General features: G+C 36.1%; 1 protein-coding gene across 4 annotated transcripts in view; it reads left to right on the plus strand.

Moving 5' to 3' along the window:
- LOC101741270 (activated Cdc42 kinase-like) overlaps positions 1-18,496 on the plus strand; it is a 51,363-nt gene that overhangs the window by 10,625 nt on the left and 22,242 nt on the right. For 2 of the 4 annotated variants that reach the window (XM_038012172.2, XM_038012177.2), the window contains exons 7-14: positions 139-279; positions 3,168-3,327; positions 4,522-4,653; positions 7,352-7,449; positions 9,788-9,884; positions 10,847-11,074; positions 13,895-14,069; positions 15,749-15,831. In XM_038012172.2, coding sequence (XP_037868100.1) covers positions 139-279; positions 3,168-3,327; positions 4,522-4,653; positions 7,352-7,449; positions 9,788-9,884; positions 10,847-11,074; positions 13,895-14,069; positions 15,749-15,831 — 1,114 coding nt within the window. The remainder of the gene's footprint in view (positions 1-138; positions 280-3,167; positions 3,328-4,521; positions 4,654-7,351; positions 7,450-9,787; positions 9,885-10,846; positions 11,075-13,894; positions 14,070-15,748; positions 15,832-18,496) is intronic. The other 2 variants (XM_038012180.2, XM_062670080.1) reach the window with 1 other exon arrangement.

Below are 18,496 nucleotides of genomic sequence, written 5' to 3' on the forward strand. Positions count from 1 at the left end.
GACGCTTGAAATTGTCAATATTTAACGATGTCCTTAAGATTTTAATTATTTTGGTGCTTGGTTTTACACTTGTTAATACACACATATATCCTTTTCAATGATTTGAAAATAAATTATTGTGAAATGAAATGTTTTCAGGGATTTAGCAGCAAGAAATATTTTAGTATTCAACAAAGATAGAGTAAAGATTTCAGACTTTGGTCTGTCGCGCGCACTTGGTGTCGGCAAGGATTACTATCAGACGAATTATAATGTCAATCTTAAATTGCCGGTGGCTTGGTGAGTACAGACATTTTTTTACCTATACTACTTATTTATCAACATCACTTGTACTCCATACAACATACACCTAAGCTATATTTGGTTACGTAATTATTTTAAAAATTATACCTCCATTGGAATTTATAATAGATTATAGGTAATTTCAGCGGAGCTTTTTTTAACTTTTATTGCTTAGATGGGTGGACCAACTCACAGCCCACCTGGTGTTAAGTGGTTACTGGAGCTCATAGACATCTACGACGTAAATGCGCCACCAACTTTGAGATATAAGTTCTAAGGTCTCAGTATAGTTACAACAGCTGCCCCGCCCTTCAAACCGGAACGCTTTACTGTTTCACGGCAGAAATAGACAGGGTGGTGGTAACTACCCATGCGGACTCACAAGATGTCCTACCACCAGCTCCGACGCATGTATATATTAACAGTAATTCGCAACGATTTTTTGGATGCAACGACAAATAATTTATTGGAAGTCCATAAGGAAGTCAGTAAAGTGAATGATCATACAATATCAATACACCGTGTGTTCTATAGATAGACCCTCTATTCGAATAGTTCTCAAACACGAAAGCAAGTGTAGGTGATTCCTAACATTGAATTCAGTTTTTTTTAAATGGCGCGCAATGTAAGACGTTTCTCGCATTAACCGTGGTTTTAAAGCTTCAAGGGTTGCAGCTGACTTGCGTATTACATTGCCGGTTCACGAAATATTGACATGACATAACGACAATAATCAATGATTATTGTAGTAGATTTATATAGTTTTCTGTTTACGTTAAATCTAGTTTAATGCCGATTCGGTTCCGGGAAATTCCCTATACCATCTGTACATTACCGATCTGACTAAAATAATAGTAATGAATTGTATTTAACACTAAACATACCTTAACGGGTCAAATGATCCAATTAGAACTTTTGCATTAAAAATTCACGTACCATCTTGTTGCTTTAGCACATTTGACTTCATGACTTTCTTACCAAATAATGTACAGTTATTATACTATTATTTTTTTGTTTTGTTTTGTTTACTTTGAGTCATACTTGTCGTATACCGTTGTCTACCCGCTATGGTAGAAATATGTACCAGTAAGTGTTGGTATTATTAGTGTTAAATAAGAAATACATGAACTCAATGCGGACTACAACTGTGCGATTGTGAATTGTGCTAGAGATTAAAGAGTCGTGTTAGCAAAGATATAAGCTCAGTGTCAGACAACAAGCGAACGTGTGATCATTATTTCTTCAAGTAAGCACGTTTAGATTGACCCATAAAACACGTTTGCGATAAACGTATCGTTCAAATCAATCTCGCCTTGTCTTGTTTGTTGTTGTCAACGTGTAAAGGACGACCAGTTGAAGTATGTGTAGGCGTGTTGGATTGTTTATGAAAACAAATCGATTGATCTTTAGCGATGACATATCGCAGCGTTTTTTAATGTTTGCGGGGAATCAATTGTTGTTCGTTAATGTTAACCTAACGTGATAAATGAAATCTCAGCGGGCCCACTATGTTCGGCCAGCGTCTGTCCGCATCTCCTTTTAGGGGCCTCCTTATGCAACACTGTTCAAAAAATAAATATTAACGGAACAAAGCGCACTAATGTTTGGTGAAGTTTTTCCTGATTTTTATACAATACGGTTGATGTTTCTTTGGCGTTGATGGCTAATTATACTGACCACGAAATCGAAATTATTATAAACAAATAATAATAATAATAAAGAATATATGCGAATTTGAAGCTTTAAAATTGTCGTTTCATTATGTATGTTCGTAATTATGTATTGGCACTTGCACTGTTGCACACATTTGCACTGCCTTATTGTTTTCATTTTTAACTGAGGAAAGTATATGAAGAACTATATACTCGTAATATAAGTTCTTTAAAAATTTCTAATAATGAAATATGTATTAGAATATGAAATATGTATTAGAATATTTTTTATTCCTGTTACAGAATAGTTTCTTAGTTTTTCTCATGAATACCTTAATGACGTCTATTGTTGGAGAACGGAATATTTATGTATCTATTTCATACCGATATTACTGTGAGGTCATGTTTCCTGTTACCATTTATAGCAGGTAGACATAAGTTTTTTGACGAATGATTTGATTTAAATTGAAGTAGCTTCTTAATAAAACTAAACATTTTGACCTCAAATCAATTTAAACGCTGGAAATTCTAGAAATTAGCCCACTGAGTTTCTCGTGGGATCTTCTCAGTGTGTCGCGTTTCCGATCCGGTGGTAGATTTTACGAAGCACTGCTCTTGCTAGGGCACTAGCACTGCTAACACTAGTTAGCAACACTCCCGGTTTGAGCCCCGCGAGCTCACCTACACGTCAAGGAGAAGCTGAAATAGCCTGTCAAGGCTATCAGCATAGGTAGGGGGAAACAAATTGAAATTGTTACGAATTTTGGAGTCGTCGTGGCCTAATAGATAAGACGTCCAGTGTATACGTGTTGAGCGATGCACCGGTGTTCGAATCTCGGGTGGGTGCCAATTTTTCTAATGAAATGCGTACTCAACTCCACGGTGAAGGAATAACATTGTGTAATAAAATGAAACCTGCAAAATTATAATTTGCGTAATTACTGGTGGTAGGACTGTATATAATCAAAGGGTAGGATCTCGTGTGAGTCCGCACGGGTAGGTACCACCACCCTGCCTATTTCTGTCATGAAGCAGTAATGCGTTTCGGTTTGAAGGGTGGGGCAGCCGTTGTAACTACACTTGAGACCTTAGAACTTATATCTCAAGATGTCTATGGGCTCCAGTAACCACTTAACACCAGTTGGGCTGTGAGCTCGTTCATCCATCTAATTAATAAATAAAAAAGTTGTCTTTTTTTTGTTTTAATATTTGAATCGTTGATAATTTTTAAAGGTGCGCGCCAGAATGTATATTGTACTTACGTTTTACGTCATCGAGCGACGTCTGGGCGTTCGGTGTTTGTCTTTGGGAGATGTTCACATATGGCTTCCAACCGTGGGCGGCTTTCTCCGGACAGCAGATATTAGAAGCTATTGATACGCCTAATTTTCAGGTATGAATGTTTATGATTAGTATCGATATCGGGAAAGGAGCGACATCTCTAACGCATTAATATTTATATTGATCTGAGCCGTTATTTCGAAAATTGAAACGTATTGTAAAGAGTTGTTATAAGTATGGGTACCTAACCCTCCTATAACATGATAGATACGTTCCTACAAAGTCCCGTGTTTTGCCAAAACGTTTCATATGAGACTAAAAGCCAGTAAAAGAAAAAAGTAAAAAGATAATGTTTACGATATTGACTTGAAATGAAATAAAATGAAAAAAAGGTATTTTTCTCATTCTAATGCGAGCTTCTCTGTATAGAATTTTCTAGACTGTTCGAGAAATGTTTCAAACCGATAATTATTAACATATTTTCATTTTTATAATGAAATTCATCATATTTTTTAATCATTTTAAATAAATAGCAAACCAAACTATCAATTAATTTCAGTTTTTTTAGCCTATTGATATCCTTGTCAAATTATTAAAGCGAAGTTATAAAATTAGTGTATTGTCATCGGTCTTTGATGCGTGTGACAATTTTCAAATTAATCGGTATCTCTAAAATGACTTTCAATGATTCTGTTGTATACAAACAAACATACATGCATACCAAGTTAATAAAAGCGATTTAACAATTCCATGCCTGCGATCTTATCGCTAGCTCAAGTTAATGTTGATATATAAATTGAGTATTAACAATCATAATAGTTAAACGTGAATAAATGTACAGATTTTATATTGTGCTAGTGGTCGTTCGGTAGTCGAAATTCGACTATAATTAATTGAATTTATAAGTTCGTACACTATTATGATTCTATTTTCAAAGACTATTATACTTCTATAATCACAAATTTCGCCAAGACTACACTACAGAAACATATTAATAAAGACAAACAATATTTAATCTATTCTCAATTTGACCACAGACATCAAGAACAAAAGTTTGACAATAAATAAATAGTATGCATGCGTATTGCGTCAAATACATGGTAGTGTGTGTAATGTTTATTTTATTGATTTAATGTATTTTTGAGGCATAATTTAACAAAATATTAGCATTCTGCACTCCTTCTCTATATTCTCTATAAGTGTGGGAAATTTCATGCTCCAGCTCCGTCCGCGCAATTTTCGTAAAAAGGGATACAAAGTTTTTCCTTCACGTATTAAATATATAGATAATCCGATGCTTTTATAGAGATTGGAAAGACCGGAGTGCTGTCCCGAAGCGTATTATTCGACGATGCTGGAGTGCTGGTCGCACGAGCCAAACGATCGGCCGAAATTCAAGGACCTGGGACCAAAGTTACTCGGTATACGACCTGAAATGGTAAGTTATCCGATGAAAACGATATTTCATTATTTGGGGTCAGTGATATAAACCTTTATTTATTTATTTTTTATTGATTAGATTGGTGGATGAGCTCACAGCCTACCCAGTGTTAAGTGGTTACTGGAGCCCATAGACATCTACAACGTAAATGCGCCACCCACCTTGAGATATGAGTTCTAAGGTCTCAAGTACAGATAGTTACAACGACTGCCCCACCCTTCAAACTGAAACTAATTACTGCTTCACGGCAGAAATAGGCAGCGCGGTGGCACCTACCCGTGCGGACTCACAAGAGGTCCTATCACCAGTAAATATACTGTAAACATAAAAATAAATTAAAAGACATTTCTGTGCATCTTACTTTTTACGAACACAGCATGCATAGAATACAATTTAATCAAAAACATCATATCATTTATTTATTTATTTAATTAGCTATACCAACAAAGTGATCACCAATTCAGAAAAACTGAGACCTTAGAACTCATATCTCAAGGTAGGTGGTGGCATTTACGTTGTAGATGTCTATGGGCTCCGGTAACTACTTAACACCGGGTGGTCTGTGAGCACATCCGCCCAACGAAGCAATAAATAAAAATATTGTGAGCATCCAAAGGCTTAAGATTTTTTTTTTTCTTTATTAGAGCCATACACCTACAAATTAAAAACTTAAAAACAAAGTGTGACTACTTGTCTCGAGATGCTTTTACGATGTTGTGCCATCTGATATTGTATTTAGCTATTCAGAACGTAGTAAAGGATGGAATCAAGAGTGGCGTGGATCAGGTCGGAGCAACGCATCGGCCGCGTCCCCATGATCCTTTCCATATGCTTTGCCAGTAACCATCACTTTTTCAAAATCATCTACGTCTTTTCTGGCAATGTGTCGGTGATAGATTAATTCTAGATAGATAGATCAATCGATAAATAGATAGATCATTGATACGAGGGCTGCACTAAAAGTATCGGGAATGGAATATTTCCACTGTTCCTGTCATATTAAAATCTTTTTAAATGAAAACTCCTTGGTTTGCAAAATCGAATACCATTTATTTATTCAAAAAAAGATTCTCGGTCTTGTCACGAGGTTTTGTCAAACTTGTTTAGTCGTTGAGAAAATGGAATTGACTCGAGAAAATTCAAGAGCGATGATTTATTATGACTTTCGAAGTGGTTTAACACAAAAACAGTGTGTTGACCGGATGATTTCTGCATTTGGTGATGAAGCCCCATCCAAAACCACAATTTATCGCTGGTTTGCTGAGTTTCAACGTGGACGTGTCAAGCTCAGTGATGATCCCCGTCAAGGTCGTCCAAAAACTGCAGTCACCCAAGAAAACGATGATGCTGTGCGTAAGCTGATTGAGGAAGATCGACATGTGATATACCGCGAAATTCAGGCAACTTTAGACATTGGCATGAGTCAAATACAAATAATCTTGCATGAACAATTAGGTGTAAAAAAGTTGTTTTTCCCGATGGATACCGCATTCGCTCTGTGAAGAGCAAAAAGCGGCTCGCGTTACTTGGTGCGTCAGAACTCTCGAAAGATTCCACGCAGGATCCTCAAATGCTGTATACAACATTGTATCAGGTGACGAATCCTGGATATACGCGTACTAACCCGAAACGAAAAACCAGTCACGAGTTTGGGTGTTCGAAAATGAGTTAAAGCCAACAAAAATTGTTCGTTCACGGAGTGTTGCAAAAAAAATGGTGGCCACGTTTGTCTCCAAAACCGGACATGTTACGACTATTCCTCTTGAGGGACGAAGAACGGTTAATGCAGAATGGTATGCTAGCATTTGTTTGCCACAGGTCGTTTCTGAACTCCTTAAAGAGAACTGCAACCGCCGCATCATCCTCCATCACGACAATACGAGTTCTCACACCGCGCACAGAACAAAAGTTTTTAGAGCAAGAAAACATAGAATTATTAGACCATCCGCCGTACAGCCCCGACCTAAGCCCTAATGATTTCTATACTTTCCCTAAAATAAAGAATAAATTGCGCGGACAGAGATTTTCATCACCTGAAGAAGCTGTGGACGCCTACAAAACGGCCATTTTGGAGACCCCAACTTCCGAATGGAATGTTTGCTTCAATGATTGGTTCCATCGTATGGAAAAATGTGTCAAATTTCGCGGAGAATACTTCGAAAAGCAATAAATACATTTTTAAATAGTAATGTTGTGTCACTTCGTTAATTCCCGAAATTTTCAGTGCCGCCTATGTAAATCAATTTCATCCATACTACCTGGAGCCACTACGTTCATCCACAGTGCGTTTCCAGAGATCTTTTTTGCCACGTACCATCCGGCTTTGGAATGAACTCCCCTCCACGGTGTTTTCCGAGCGCTATGACATGTCCTTCTTCAAACGAGGCTTGCGGAGAGTTCTTTATGGTAGGCAGCGGCTTGGCTCTGCCCCTGGCATTGCTGACGTCCATGAGCGACGGTGACCACTTACCATCAGGTGGGCCGTATGCTCGTCTGCCTACAAAGGCTAAAAAAAAAAAATATTAAGCGATAGGCAGCGGCTTAGCTGTGCCCCTGGCATTGCTGACGTCCATGAGCGACGGTAACCACTCACCATCAGGTGGGCCGTATGCTCGTCTGCCTATACGGCAATAAAAAAAAAATCAAATACAATTGTTACTACTCTGTTTGAGGGATTTTTTAACAATTTTTTTAGGTTCAAGCAACATCGAACTTCGTGAGAACAGACGACGGAAGACGCACTAATTATTTAGATTATAAAGTTGGACAGATCATTACCGTTTTAGGAAAAGAGTGAGTGTTTTCGTTTTAATTTGTTTGTGTAGCTTGAGTTTTTTACTGCATATAATGTTAAATGAGCTCACAAGTCGTCTGATTTTAAAAGTTTGCCATTCGCACCTCTCGTAAAAAAAAATTCGCTTGGCGTGAACAGTGCCAATTTTACCAGTGGTAGAACGTCTTGTGAGTTTGCACGGGTAGGAACCACTACCCTGCCTATTTCTGCCGTGAAGTAGGAATGCGTTTTGGTTTGAAGGGTGGGGCAGCCGTTGTAACTATATTGAGACCTTGGAACTCATGTGTCAAGGTGGGTGGCGGCATTTACATTGTGGATATCTATGGGCTACGGTAATCACTTTACAATAGGTGGGCCGTGAGCTCATCCACCTAAATAAGCAATTAAAAAAAAATCGGATTACTTGGCTTGTCACCGGTCGTTTTTGACATTATCCAAAAATTATAAATTGTTAAGTTTTACTAATCTCATACGAGTAGTTAGTTCTTTTATGTTTACAACCCTGTTCCCCTACTTTAATGGAACCATTTTGGTGTTGCTGCCCCTTGGCGGTTTTTTTGCACAAGACACCATTGTGGGCTTCGGACGACATTTACGGCAGAGTGTTATGCGACTAGTGCAAACTTTAGTCGTGTAATCCTTAAACACTCAATGAGCTATGAGAGCTATGAGTGTTTAAGCTCTCATAGCTCTCAAGCCCATGAGAGCTCTCCATAAACTCTATCATCAGCTTTATGTGTTTATTTAAATTCCTGTGTCTACTTATCAGTGTTGTTTATCTTTGAACACTATGTTATTGTAGGAAGATCCTTGACTTCAATGGAAGAGGGGTCAAATATTCAACTCTTCCCATTGAATATTTGATTTCGTAACTTATTTTAGTGTATAGATAACTAAGTGAATATTTTTAGGTAAAGATTCTTTATAAATACATATAATTGATCTATCCAAAGATCGTCGTGTATTCAAAGATGTGTTTTAATAGATCAATCATGATTTAGAAAGACAAATTACAAAAGCATTCGCAATAGCGATTTTTTGAGAAAAAAAAAGTTACTAAAAATTATACCATACCTTATGTTACAAAGTAATGTTAGTATGTAAATAAAAATTCGATGGTCGCCACTTTATAAACAAATAGCTCGCCCAATTACGATAAATAAAAAGAAACAGTAATAATGAAATTTATTATACCTATTGAAGCATTATGATTACAAAATGAAAATCAATTAATCGCAAATTTAAAATACACGGAAATAAACCGAAGCGTGTAGATATAAGCTTGAACGAAGCCAATGTTATTATAATTGTCACAGGAAATCGTTGGAATCGAGAGCGACTGCAATCGGAAATCGCTATAAATGGCATGAGTCGACTCGGGACGGGTCTCAATGGTGTAGCAATTAGATACGGAATATCAAATTCCGTATGTCTTGATAGTATTCGAGTTGAACTCAACGTGCCGCCATTTGTCTTGAGACAACATGTGATAGAAGTCTCAATTATTCGTATAGAGTATGTATTTATATAATTATCGAAGATTGTTATAAATTCGAGTTTCGAAAAATCGTTTTTTTTTTTAATGCGTGAACTATTACTGGTAGTCTGAAGGGCTTTCCAGCTTCGCCAAGTCAGATAGGCAAGCATAGGGTCAGACAGGAGAGGTGGGGTTTGCTAACAGCTGCCCGAGCGCCTCCAAAGGAGACCTAACTCAAGGACAGCTGCTTCGCGAAAGTATCAGTCGGAATCGCGACCTATTAAATAGGTTCGTTAACTCTGCCAATGCCGGTCCCAAGCCCGGATGAGAAAAGAAGAGGGTTGAGTTGGAGTTCGACCTTTCCATCGTAAAATAGTCAACGCCGAATATCAGGCGGCGGTTAATTAGCCGGACCCAAATAAGGCTTCAGCGGCCTCGAAGAACTAAATCTCTTCCAAAAGCACTGGCGTGGCCTTCCACGCCTACTTTCTAATTCCGTTCTACACGCGTCCTTACGCGGGAACCCACCATGTGTATTTTCCCAAGAAAGCCTCATGAGGCCACGACCCTCAAGATTGAGGATTATCGACGCAAGGAGGAGGAAGGGTCCGGGTCTTAAGCCCGATTCTAATGCTAAAACTGTAGGCGTTTAATAGTTTGGTTCCGGATATGTTAGGACGTGCCTAGAGCGTCGACAGTGAGTGACTGATCAGCAATAGCCACGATGAGGCGGTTTTCATAAAACTTCGCTTTTTCTAAAGTACCGTCAAACTAAAAAAAAAGAAGGAACATTGATTGCTCTTGTGCCAATATGGAGAAATTGAAAATTGAAAATTTTTATAAATCGTTTTGTTTTTCAGAGGCATGACTAAGAGCTCCTTGTGGTACGGAGTTCTCCCCGGCGGTGCCTGCGGTGTGTTCGATCCTAACCAGACCAAACCATATTCGAAACCAGAGGTAGGGGTTACATTGATGACTTATCTTATGACTGTGTGGCTTGTGCTGTGCTAATTGCGTTATAAAAATTTCTTCTTCTTTTTATATTATAATGTTGATTTATATCAGTTTATATAGCACTTAAAACACACGTAACGGTAACGAAACAAATCATAATATTCGTTTTTAGATACATATAAGAATGTGAACGATATCCTTTAAGCATTGGATCAGAAAAATGAAGTTTCTCAATGGAATTGTTTTGCATAGTTAAATGTATGTTCATTCAGTTCAAAATTTCACGAGTCATATACACATCAGAAATCTGGTCTTCAATAATAGATTCGATAATATTTAACGTGGAAAGTGTGAAAATTATTAATTTTTTATTTAGAGGCTCTTATACAGTATTTGTTTTATACTACAATATACTTTTGCTTTTGATTCCAATGAGATACTTTAAAATCGTTCAGTTCTCATAGGGACTAGGTTTCTTATTGAATCGACATCAATACGCAGTAATTTCAATGAAAACAAAAGTCATCAGTTCATGTCATGCTTTGTGTTCTGGCGTTTCGTTTCGCTCTTGTCTCATCGCATACGAATGAGTCTCAAACTGCTTTTGTGTGTTTCACAGGCGAAGGTGTTCATTTCTATGTTGTTCATTCATATTGGATGCTGTCATTGCTGATAGTGGAATGTTGCTTTTTTTTATAATTCAATACCAAAAACCGTCTACAAAGTTAACACTGAAAAAAATTTAATTCTCGTAATATTTTGATTTTGTATTTTACGGCAAAATCAGATTACGTAGTTTAAATCTATTTATATTAGTTCAAACTCTTTCTACAAATTTCGAAACTTAAAAACGAAGACAATGCTTCGAATATAAATTCAACAAAGCATTTGAAATATTAAATAGAACATTCGAGAAAAAAAAAGCAACATGAAGCTACCGCCACCCATCGTCACGTTTTTCATAGAAGCCATTATCGCTGGGCTCGCTATCGCCGAATCCGAATCGTCATTCGTCACGTTCGTTACGTCCCTCCCTACTGCGCTCGGACGCGAAGCGACACACGTACACCGGGAAACGGACGATACAACGCAACATGATATCTAGTCCGCAAGGCGACGTCAAACACACGGGACACGTAGGACTCGACGGCGCATATTTCGGAGACATATCGTTCTTGGACCCGGCCGGTTGCGTGAGTATAAATCGATAACTTGGATTTGTATACGAAACGATCGAAAACATCGATAACCTTTAAAATTTCATACACTAATTGTTTGAATTCGGAACGTCAAAAGCGGCAACGAGCGACGTTCGCTATGACAATTTTCTCTTTTCAATTCCAGCCGCCAAGGGCGACACATCGATATATCATATGTATATTTATATATCTGTAGTTTGTCACTTAAGGACTAATAAAGATATCTAAACCAATAAATACAGCCATACCACAAGCAACACTAATATCGATAATATCGACCTTAAAAACGGTCACGTAAATTGTAATTTTAATTAAAACGACCTAAATTACGTGAAAGCATCAATGAATACTACAAAATCGATAATAAAGGGTGTGTTGGAATTCTTTTCGAAAATTAAAGCAGATCGTGATAATTCGAAACACTAAACCCTTTTTTTTTATGAAATCGCTGATCAAATAGTTGTTTTATTACGATAGCCATTTATGCACTACACGGGAAAAATAGAAAACATCTGATTTATGGGATCTGGGGAAGAGATACTAGCCGCCTTTGCGTTACATTACCCATTACATATCATGAAGTCACTAAATAGAATCATTCATGTCGTTATAGAACCGGTGACCCTGACTCTTGTTCGGTACAAAACATTTACTGGTGGTAGGTCTCTTGTGAGTCCGCGCGGGTAGGTACCACCACCCTGCCTATTTCTGCCGTGAAGCAGTAATGCGTTTCGGTTTGAAGCGGGCAGCCGTTGTAACTATACTGAGACCTTAGAACTTATATCTCAAGGTGGATGGCGCATTTACGTTGTAGATGTATATGGGCTCCAGTAACCACTTAATACCAGGTGGGCTGTGAGCTCGTCCACCTAACTAAGCAATAAAAAAAAGTAATAGTTACGCGTTCGATTCTCGCTCTGAACCAGTAACTTTGTTAATTAAACATATTTGATTAGCACATATTTGATTTTTTGGTATAATTGTCTTGTAAATGTGTGTGTGTACCACAAAACAGGAGTAATCTTACTTTGGAGGTATTGGTTGTGAAACGATTATAAAATATGTTGCTTAGTAAACGTTGATTATGTTATAACCAGGCTTAAAACTGTTTTTACATCTGATATGATTTGCTCGACCCTATATAGTGATATTGTATTTAGGTAATTGCGTCCTGCCTATGTTCTGCCTATCTACAACCACAAAATGTATTTTTGATTTAAATATATGAATACACAATTACGATACAATTTTTATTTTAACTACTTACAATTTACAGTATATATATTTCATTTAAAGTGATAGCCGACAGATGGCGTTGTTTAAAGATTTTTTTTTTTTATAATATTGCTTAAGCGTTTTTACAGCCCAACGTCCTTCGCAATAATATTTAGTTACTTTACATTTCATGTCTACGGTTTATAATTGTATATTGTTAGATTTTGTACGGGCTTACTTAAATTTTACGCCTTATAACATACTAAAACATATTAAAATAAAAAATAATAACTACATATATGAATCCGAGTTCAAAAATGCAGCTTATCATCATTCGATATTCCATTACAATTAATCGCCTTTGTTGATGGGTGGAGGGTTACTAACATTGTTTTCGATCAATTTTCAATTCGTAATCATTCTAAACGTGCCTGGCAGGTCTACAATCTTCAATATTAGTAAATATTGTCTAAATATAGTTTACTAGCGACCCGCCCTCGCTTCGCTTCGGAAACATTAAAACACATATGAAACAAAAAAAAATAATTAAAAAAAAATTAAAAAAAGTAGCCTATGTTCATCAGGGACAATGTCGGCTTCTAATGGAAAAATAATTTTTCAAATCGGTCCAGTAGTTTCGGAGCCTATTCGAAACAAACAAACAAACAAATCTTTCCTCTTTATAATATTAGTATAGATGTCTAGCTAAATAAAATTTTATTACCAAGAAATTTGTTTAGAATTATTTTGAAATATACGTTGGCTCTTTAATCTGTTACCGGAACAGCACGATATTCATATCGCAGCCATGGAGACTAGAGATTAAGCTTTTATCGGCATTACTACAATGAATAATTAATTAACTTATTATATCAGAATTAATGTTCTGTAATAGCAATGAGGAGGATGCTGACCCCCATCTCAAGAATAGGCAAAGTGTAAATTTGTCACAGAGTGGAAGTAAGCCTTGTTGAGTATTACAATATGGCGTTAAAAAAAAAAAAAAAACTAACTTCGATTAATATCGTATGGCATACATACCTAAAAGAGATCTCTTCTCGGCAAAATTATGTAAAACAGTATGTATGTAAATTATGTAAAAAAATTCGAAATATTTCAAAAATAGCTATTAAAATGCAATATTCAACTTCAACTAGTTCACATAAAGATTTGATGAAAGATACTTTATTTTATTTATTGTATTTTATTTATTGAGTACCAACATGTTATACATCAGCACAGAACATTACAGGTATCATATACATTGATTTCACACTAAATGCTAACACAATTACAGGTACCGACTGCATGCATTGAAAAAAAAGCGGTTCATTATATAAAAAAAAAACTATATATAACATTACATGAAGACTTACATTATTACACATTTACTACCAAATACGCTATTACTTAATTGAAAAAAACTCATTGAGCAAGGTTGTAGATTTCTCGTCTAAAACTGTCAACAGTGCCAGCAAAAACGTCCAGAGAATACTAGTTATGCAAATTATTTGTGCAAAATTACAATGTATACTGCGCGACAGAAAAAAATGCATTTCGTTGTTTGCTGTTTGAATAAATAGGAACGTATGCTTGCAGCCGCCCAGACAAGTGGTGACTCCGTACAAGCCCTCGGAGGACTTGGAGCAGGTTCCCCTGATCAACCCGAACTCCCCTTCACACCTGACCGGGGGAGCCTCGAGTGCGCCTCCGTATCCGTTGCTGTCGTCACGTCCGGATCACAGGAACGATTGCGATGAAGTCGACCTGGCTTGTAAGTAAAGAACAAAAATTACAAACCATTTTCTGTCAATCAAATTTAAACTAGAGGTCCCGCAGTAGTCGAAATTCGACTATAATTAATTGGAATTGTAAGTTTTTACACTATTATGATTGTATTTTATACTTCTATAATCACAAATTTCGCCAAGGCTACACTATAAAAAAATATTAATACAGACAATCTATATTTATTCTATTCTCAATTTGACCACAGATGTCAAGAACAAAAGTTTGACAATAAATAGTATGCATGCGTGTGTGCGTCAAATACATGGTATGTAGTGTGTGTAATATTTTCTTTATTGATTTAATATATCTTTTATGGATTATTTTAAAAAAATATTAGCATTGTGCACTTCTTCTCTATATTCTTTATAGGTATGGAAAATTTCATACTCCTCCGTCCGCGCACTTTTCGTAAAAAAGGATACAAAGTTTTTGCTTCACGTATTAATATATAGATCACATTGACGATTTATGTTTACTAGTTGTCACGCAGTAGTCGAAATTCGACTATAATTAATTGAATATGCAATTACGAAAAAGGCACATGTCGCATATTTTGTCAAATACGTTTTTTCATATACATGTAGTTTTGAGGCTTACCTATACCCATTTTATAATAATACCAGTAATTTTCAATTGCTAATTAACACGAAAATATATTTCAAAAGTTAATATTTTAAATTTAAACACTGCTTTAGAAAATTATCATTTTTTTTCATTTCCTGAACATTTTACATTTTCAGAGATGTGCCCTTTTCGAAATTTCATATTCAATTGAAATTATAAGTTTAAACATAATTATGGTTCTGTTGAGTCTCTATATCTGGCAAGGATTAATAAGGCACGTGTTCAGTTAAGTGACTAACGTATATTGGGATTACAAACTAACGTGCTATCGACAATCCCGAGACTGACCTAGCATCATTGCATTATAATTACCACTAACACATACTTATAATTATTAGTTGCTATGGGGATCTTTGCGGTCCCTACAGTTCTATTGTCAAAGACTATTCTTACTTCTATAACCACAGACTTCGCCAAGGCTACGCTATAGATAGACAAATAATATTAAAGATAATATTAACATATCCTCAATTAGACCACAGACTTCAAGCAATAACAAAAGTTTGACAATAAACAAAGAGTATAAATTTGATAGGCATCAGTAGGCAGGCAGCGGCCTTGGTTCTGCCCCTGGCATTGCTGAAGTCCATGGGCGACAGTAACCACTCACCGTCAGGTGGGCCGTGTGCTCGTCTGCCTACAAGGGCAATAAAAAAAATGGTATTAATAGTTAATATCATAATTCGGACTCCAATAACTACCTAAGGGTTTCTTATGGGCAACATAGACGTTTACGATACACGTTGTATTAATTGAAATTGTGTCGAGCGTCGCAGCGTTTCCGTTGTCCTCACAGCATCTAATGTTAATAAATAAAGAAAAAAAACTATAAGTTAACAGTTTTTTAGTGTCTTTAACAGGTAAAAGTTAAAAAATAAATGGATTTGGATAGACATATTTCAATATTTTAGCGCCATCTCTTGGCTTTGAACTGCACTGCTTAGAATTTCTTTTCGAAACACGCATTTTTTCTTTGTTATCAGAACGTATTATTTTCCGTAAACGATATTAAAATAACATATTATTTTACGCTGACAGATGGCGAAAGTCGAAGTAAAGCTCAGAAGAAAAACAATCACAAGAATTCGGAAACCACCGCCTGTAAAAATATATTGAATAAGGTATTTAAGTGAATTTATATAACCCCTATCTTTATTCTATAACATATATACCTACTATATTATATTAATATATGTTAATATTATATAATAATAATATTATATAATATTATTATTATATAATATTATTATTATACAACAATATATTATATAACAATACACAACCTACACTGACGACTGTACTGGAACATACACCCACAGACAACGTCAATGTTTCACCTTACACACAGGCTAACCAACTACTAGACGATGAGATTACAGATCTACGTACAGATCAGTACACTTTAGATAAAATAGGGACTTTTAATATAGATATGCATACACAGCAAACACAAAGCTTAGATGAGCCCGAGGCAATTATTTTACAGTTTTTACAAGTACTATCAGAAACAAAGGAGACATGTATAACAGACCGACCTTGTCTACCAAAACCATAATTTAATAAAACTTTCATCGCCAATTTAGGTAAAATTAACACATACATTCCTAATTTATTAGATACACATAACACCTTACGAGAACTAAATAACATAATTTATGCAACGGCAAAGACACTCATTATTGCCAATGGGCAAAAGCCATTCACACCTCGCACTACAATAAAACCCAGAAGTGATCCCCCTTGGAAAAGAAGAATAAAGAATAAACTTGAGGACATTAGAAAGGAACTAGGTAGATTGGTGGAAATTAAGAAGGGAGTCAAGAGCAGAAGACTGATAAAAATTAAAGATAAACTTTATGAAAAGCACAAGATATTCAGTGATATGGACCATGACAAGACAGTTGAAGTTTTAAGCCAGAGAGTCAAAGCGTTGGCAGGTAGGATAAAGAGGTATGAAGATATTAATAAGAGAAAGGAACAAAACAAACAATTTCGCGAAAACCAACATGCATTTTACAGATCACTTAGTGCAAATAAAAAAAGTCCGACAGAAATTCCAACAAAAGAAAACATACAAGAATTTTGGAGTTCCATCTTGTCACAACCTATACCATACAATAAACAGGCAGAATGGATAGCAGACATACAGAATGAAACAGATGATATATATAAGCATAACTTTCAAGAGATAACTGTAGAAAGAGAAAAAACCGCAATAAGAAAAACACATAATTGGAAATCGCCTGGACTCGATAAAATACAGAACTATTACTTAAAATACCTCACTAACATACACCCACACGTTACTCACTTATACAACAAACTATTAGATGGAAGAGAGACACTGGAAGAATGGTTCACCACTGGACAAGTTATTTTAATTCCAAAGAATGATAACACACAAAATCCACAGAACTGGAGACCAATAGCCTGCCTGCCAACCATGTATAAACTCCTCACCTCTATAATTGCAAACGAACTATACGAACACTGCGAAACTAATGATATATTAGCTCCAGAACAAAGAGGATGTAGGCGTCGCGCTCGGGGCTGTAAGGATCATCTCATGATTAATAAAGCAATCCTGGAAGACGCCCATCAGTGTCAGAAAAATCTTAGTATGGGCTGGGTTGATTATCGAAAGGCCTTTGATAGTATTTCCCATGACTGGCTACTTAAAGTTCTTGAATTGTATAAATGCTCACCTACTATCATTGACTTTCTAAAAAAGGTTATGCCCTCATGGAAGGTGATCATGGCGGCCCGTGGCGTGAATGCCTCTGTGACAACAGACCTAATAGCTGTCCGCCGTGGTATCTTCCAAGGCGATTCGCTGTCACCACTACTGTTTTGCTTAGGTATAAATCCCTTATCATTCCTTCTGAATAAATACATACAAAAAGAGTACAAACTTAAAAACAATACAGCTATTAACCATTTATTATACATGGATGATTTAAAGTTATATGCCAACAATAAGAACAGCCTCAAAGTTTTACTTGATAGCACAGAGATTTTTACTAGAGACATAGGAATGGAATTTGGCTTAAATAAATGCAATGTGCTTCATTTAACATCTGGAAAGAGAGCTGAGCACCAGAGCGAAGGTCACATACTGTTGAGTGGCTTAAACTTCGAACATTTGAAGGAAGACGAAAATTATAAATACTTAGGTATAGATGAAGCAGGCAAAATAGATCATAAAAGAATTCAGGATCAGGTGAAAAGAGAGTACTTCAAAAGAGTAAAATGCATCACTAACACACAACTTAGCGCGAGAAACCTCATAACGGCCATCAACACTTATGCCACACCAGTTCTTTTATACACGTTTGGAATAATAAACTACAAAAATAGTGACTTAAACAAAATAGATATAAAGACAAGGAAGATACTCGCTTTGAATAAAGCCCAACAACAAAAAGCGGATATCGAAAGACTCTATTTACCCATAGAAGAAGGAGGCAGAGGACTTATAAATATAGAAATGTTACACAAAACTCAGATTATTAAATTTAGGCAATATTTAAACAATGAACAGGACCAAATCATAAAAGCAATAGTTAAACACGATAAACATAGAGATAAACATTCAATACACAAAGATGGTAAAAATAATGCAGTAAGAATAGAATTAACAGAAAACAGAAACTACACCGATACTGAAATTAAGAAAGCAGTAATAAAGACTGGCATTAGTAAATGGAGAGAGAAACCGCTACATGGACAATTCCGTAGGTCCGTTATAGAGAAGGGTAATATAGATCGAGAGTATTCGTTCCGCTG

The sequence above is a fragment of the Bombyx mori genome, chromosome 1, assembly GCF_030269925.1.
Source record: "Bombyx mori chromosome 1, ASM3026992v2".
Lineage (NCBI taxonomy): Eukaryota > Metazoa > Arthropoda > Insecta > Lepidoptera > Bombycidae > Bombyx > Bombyx mori.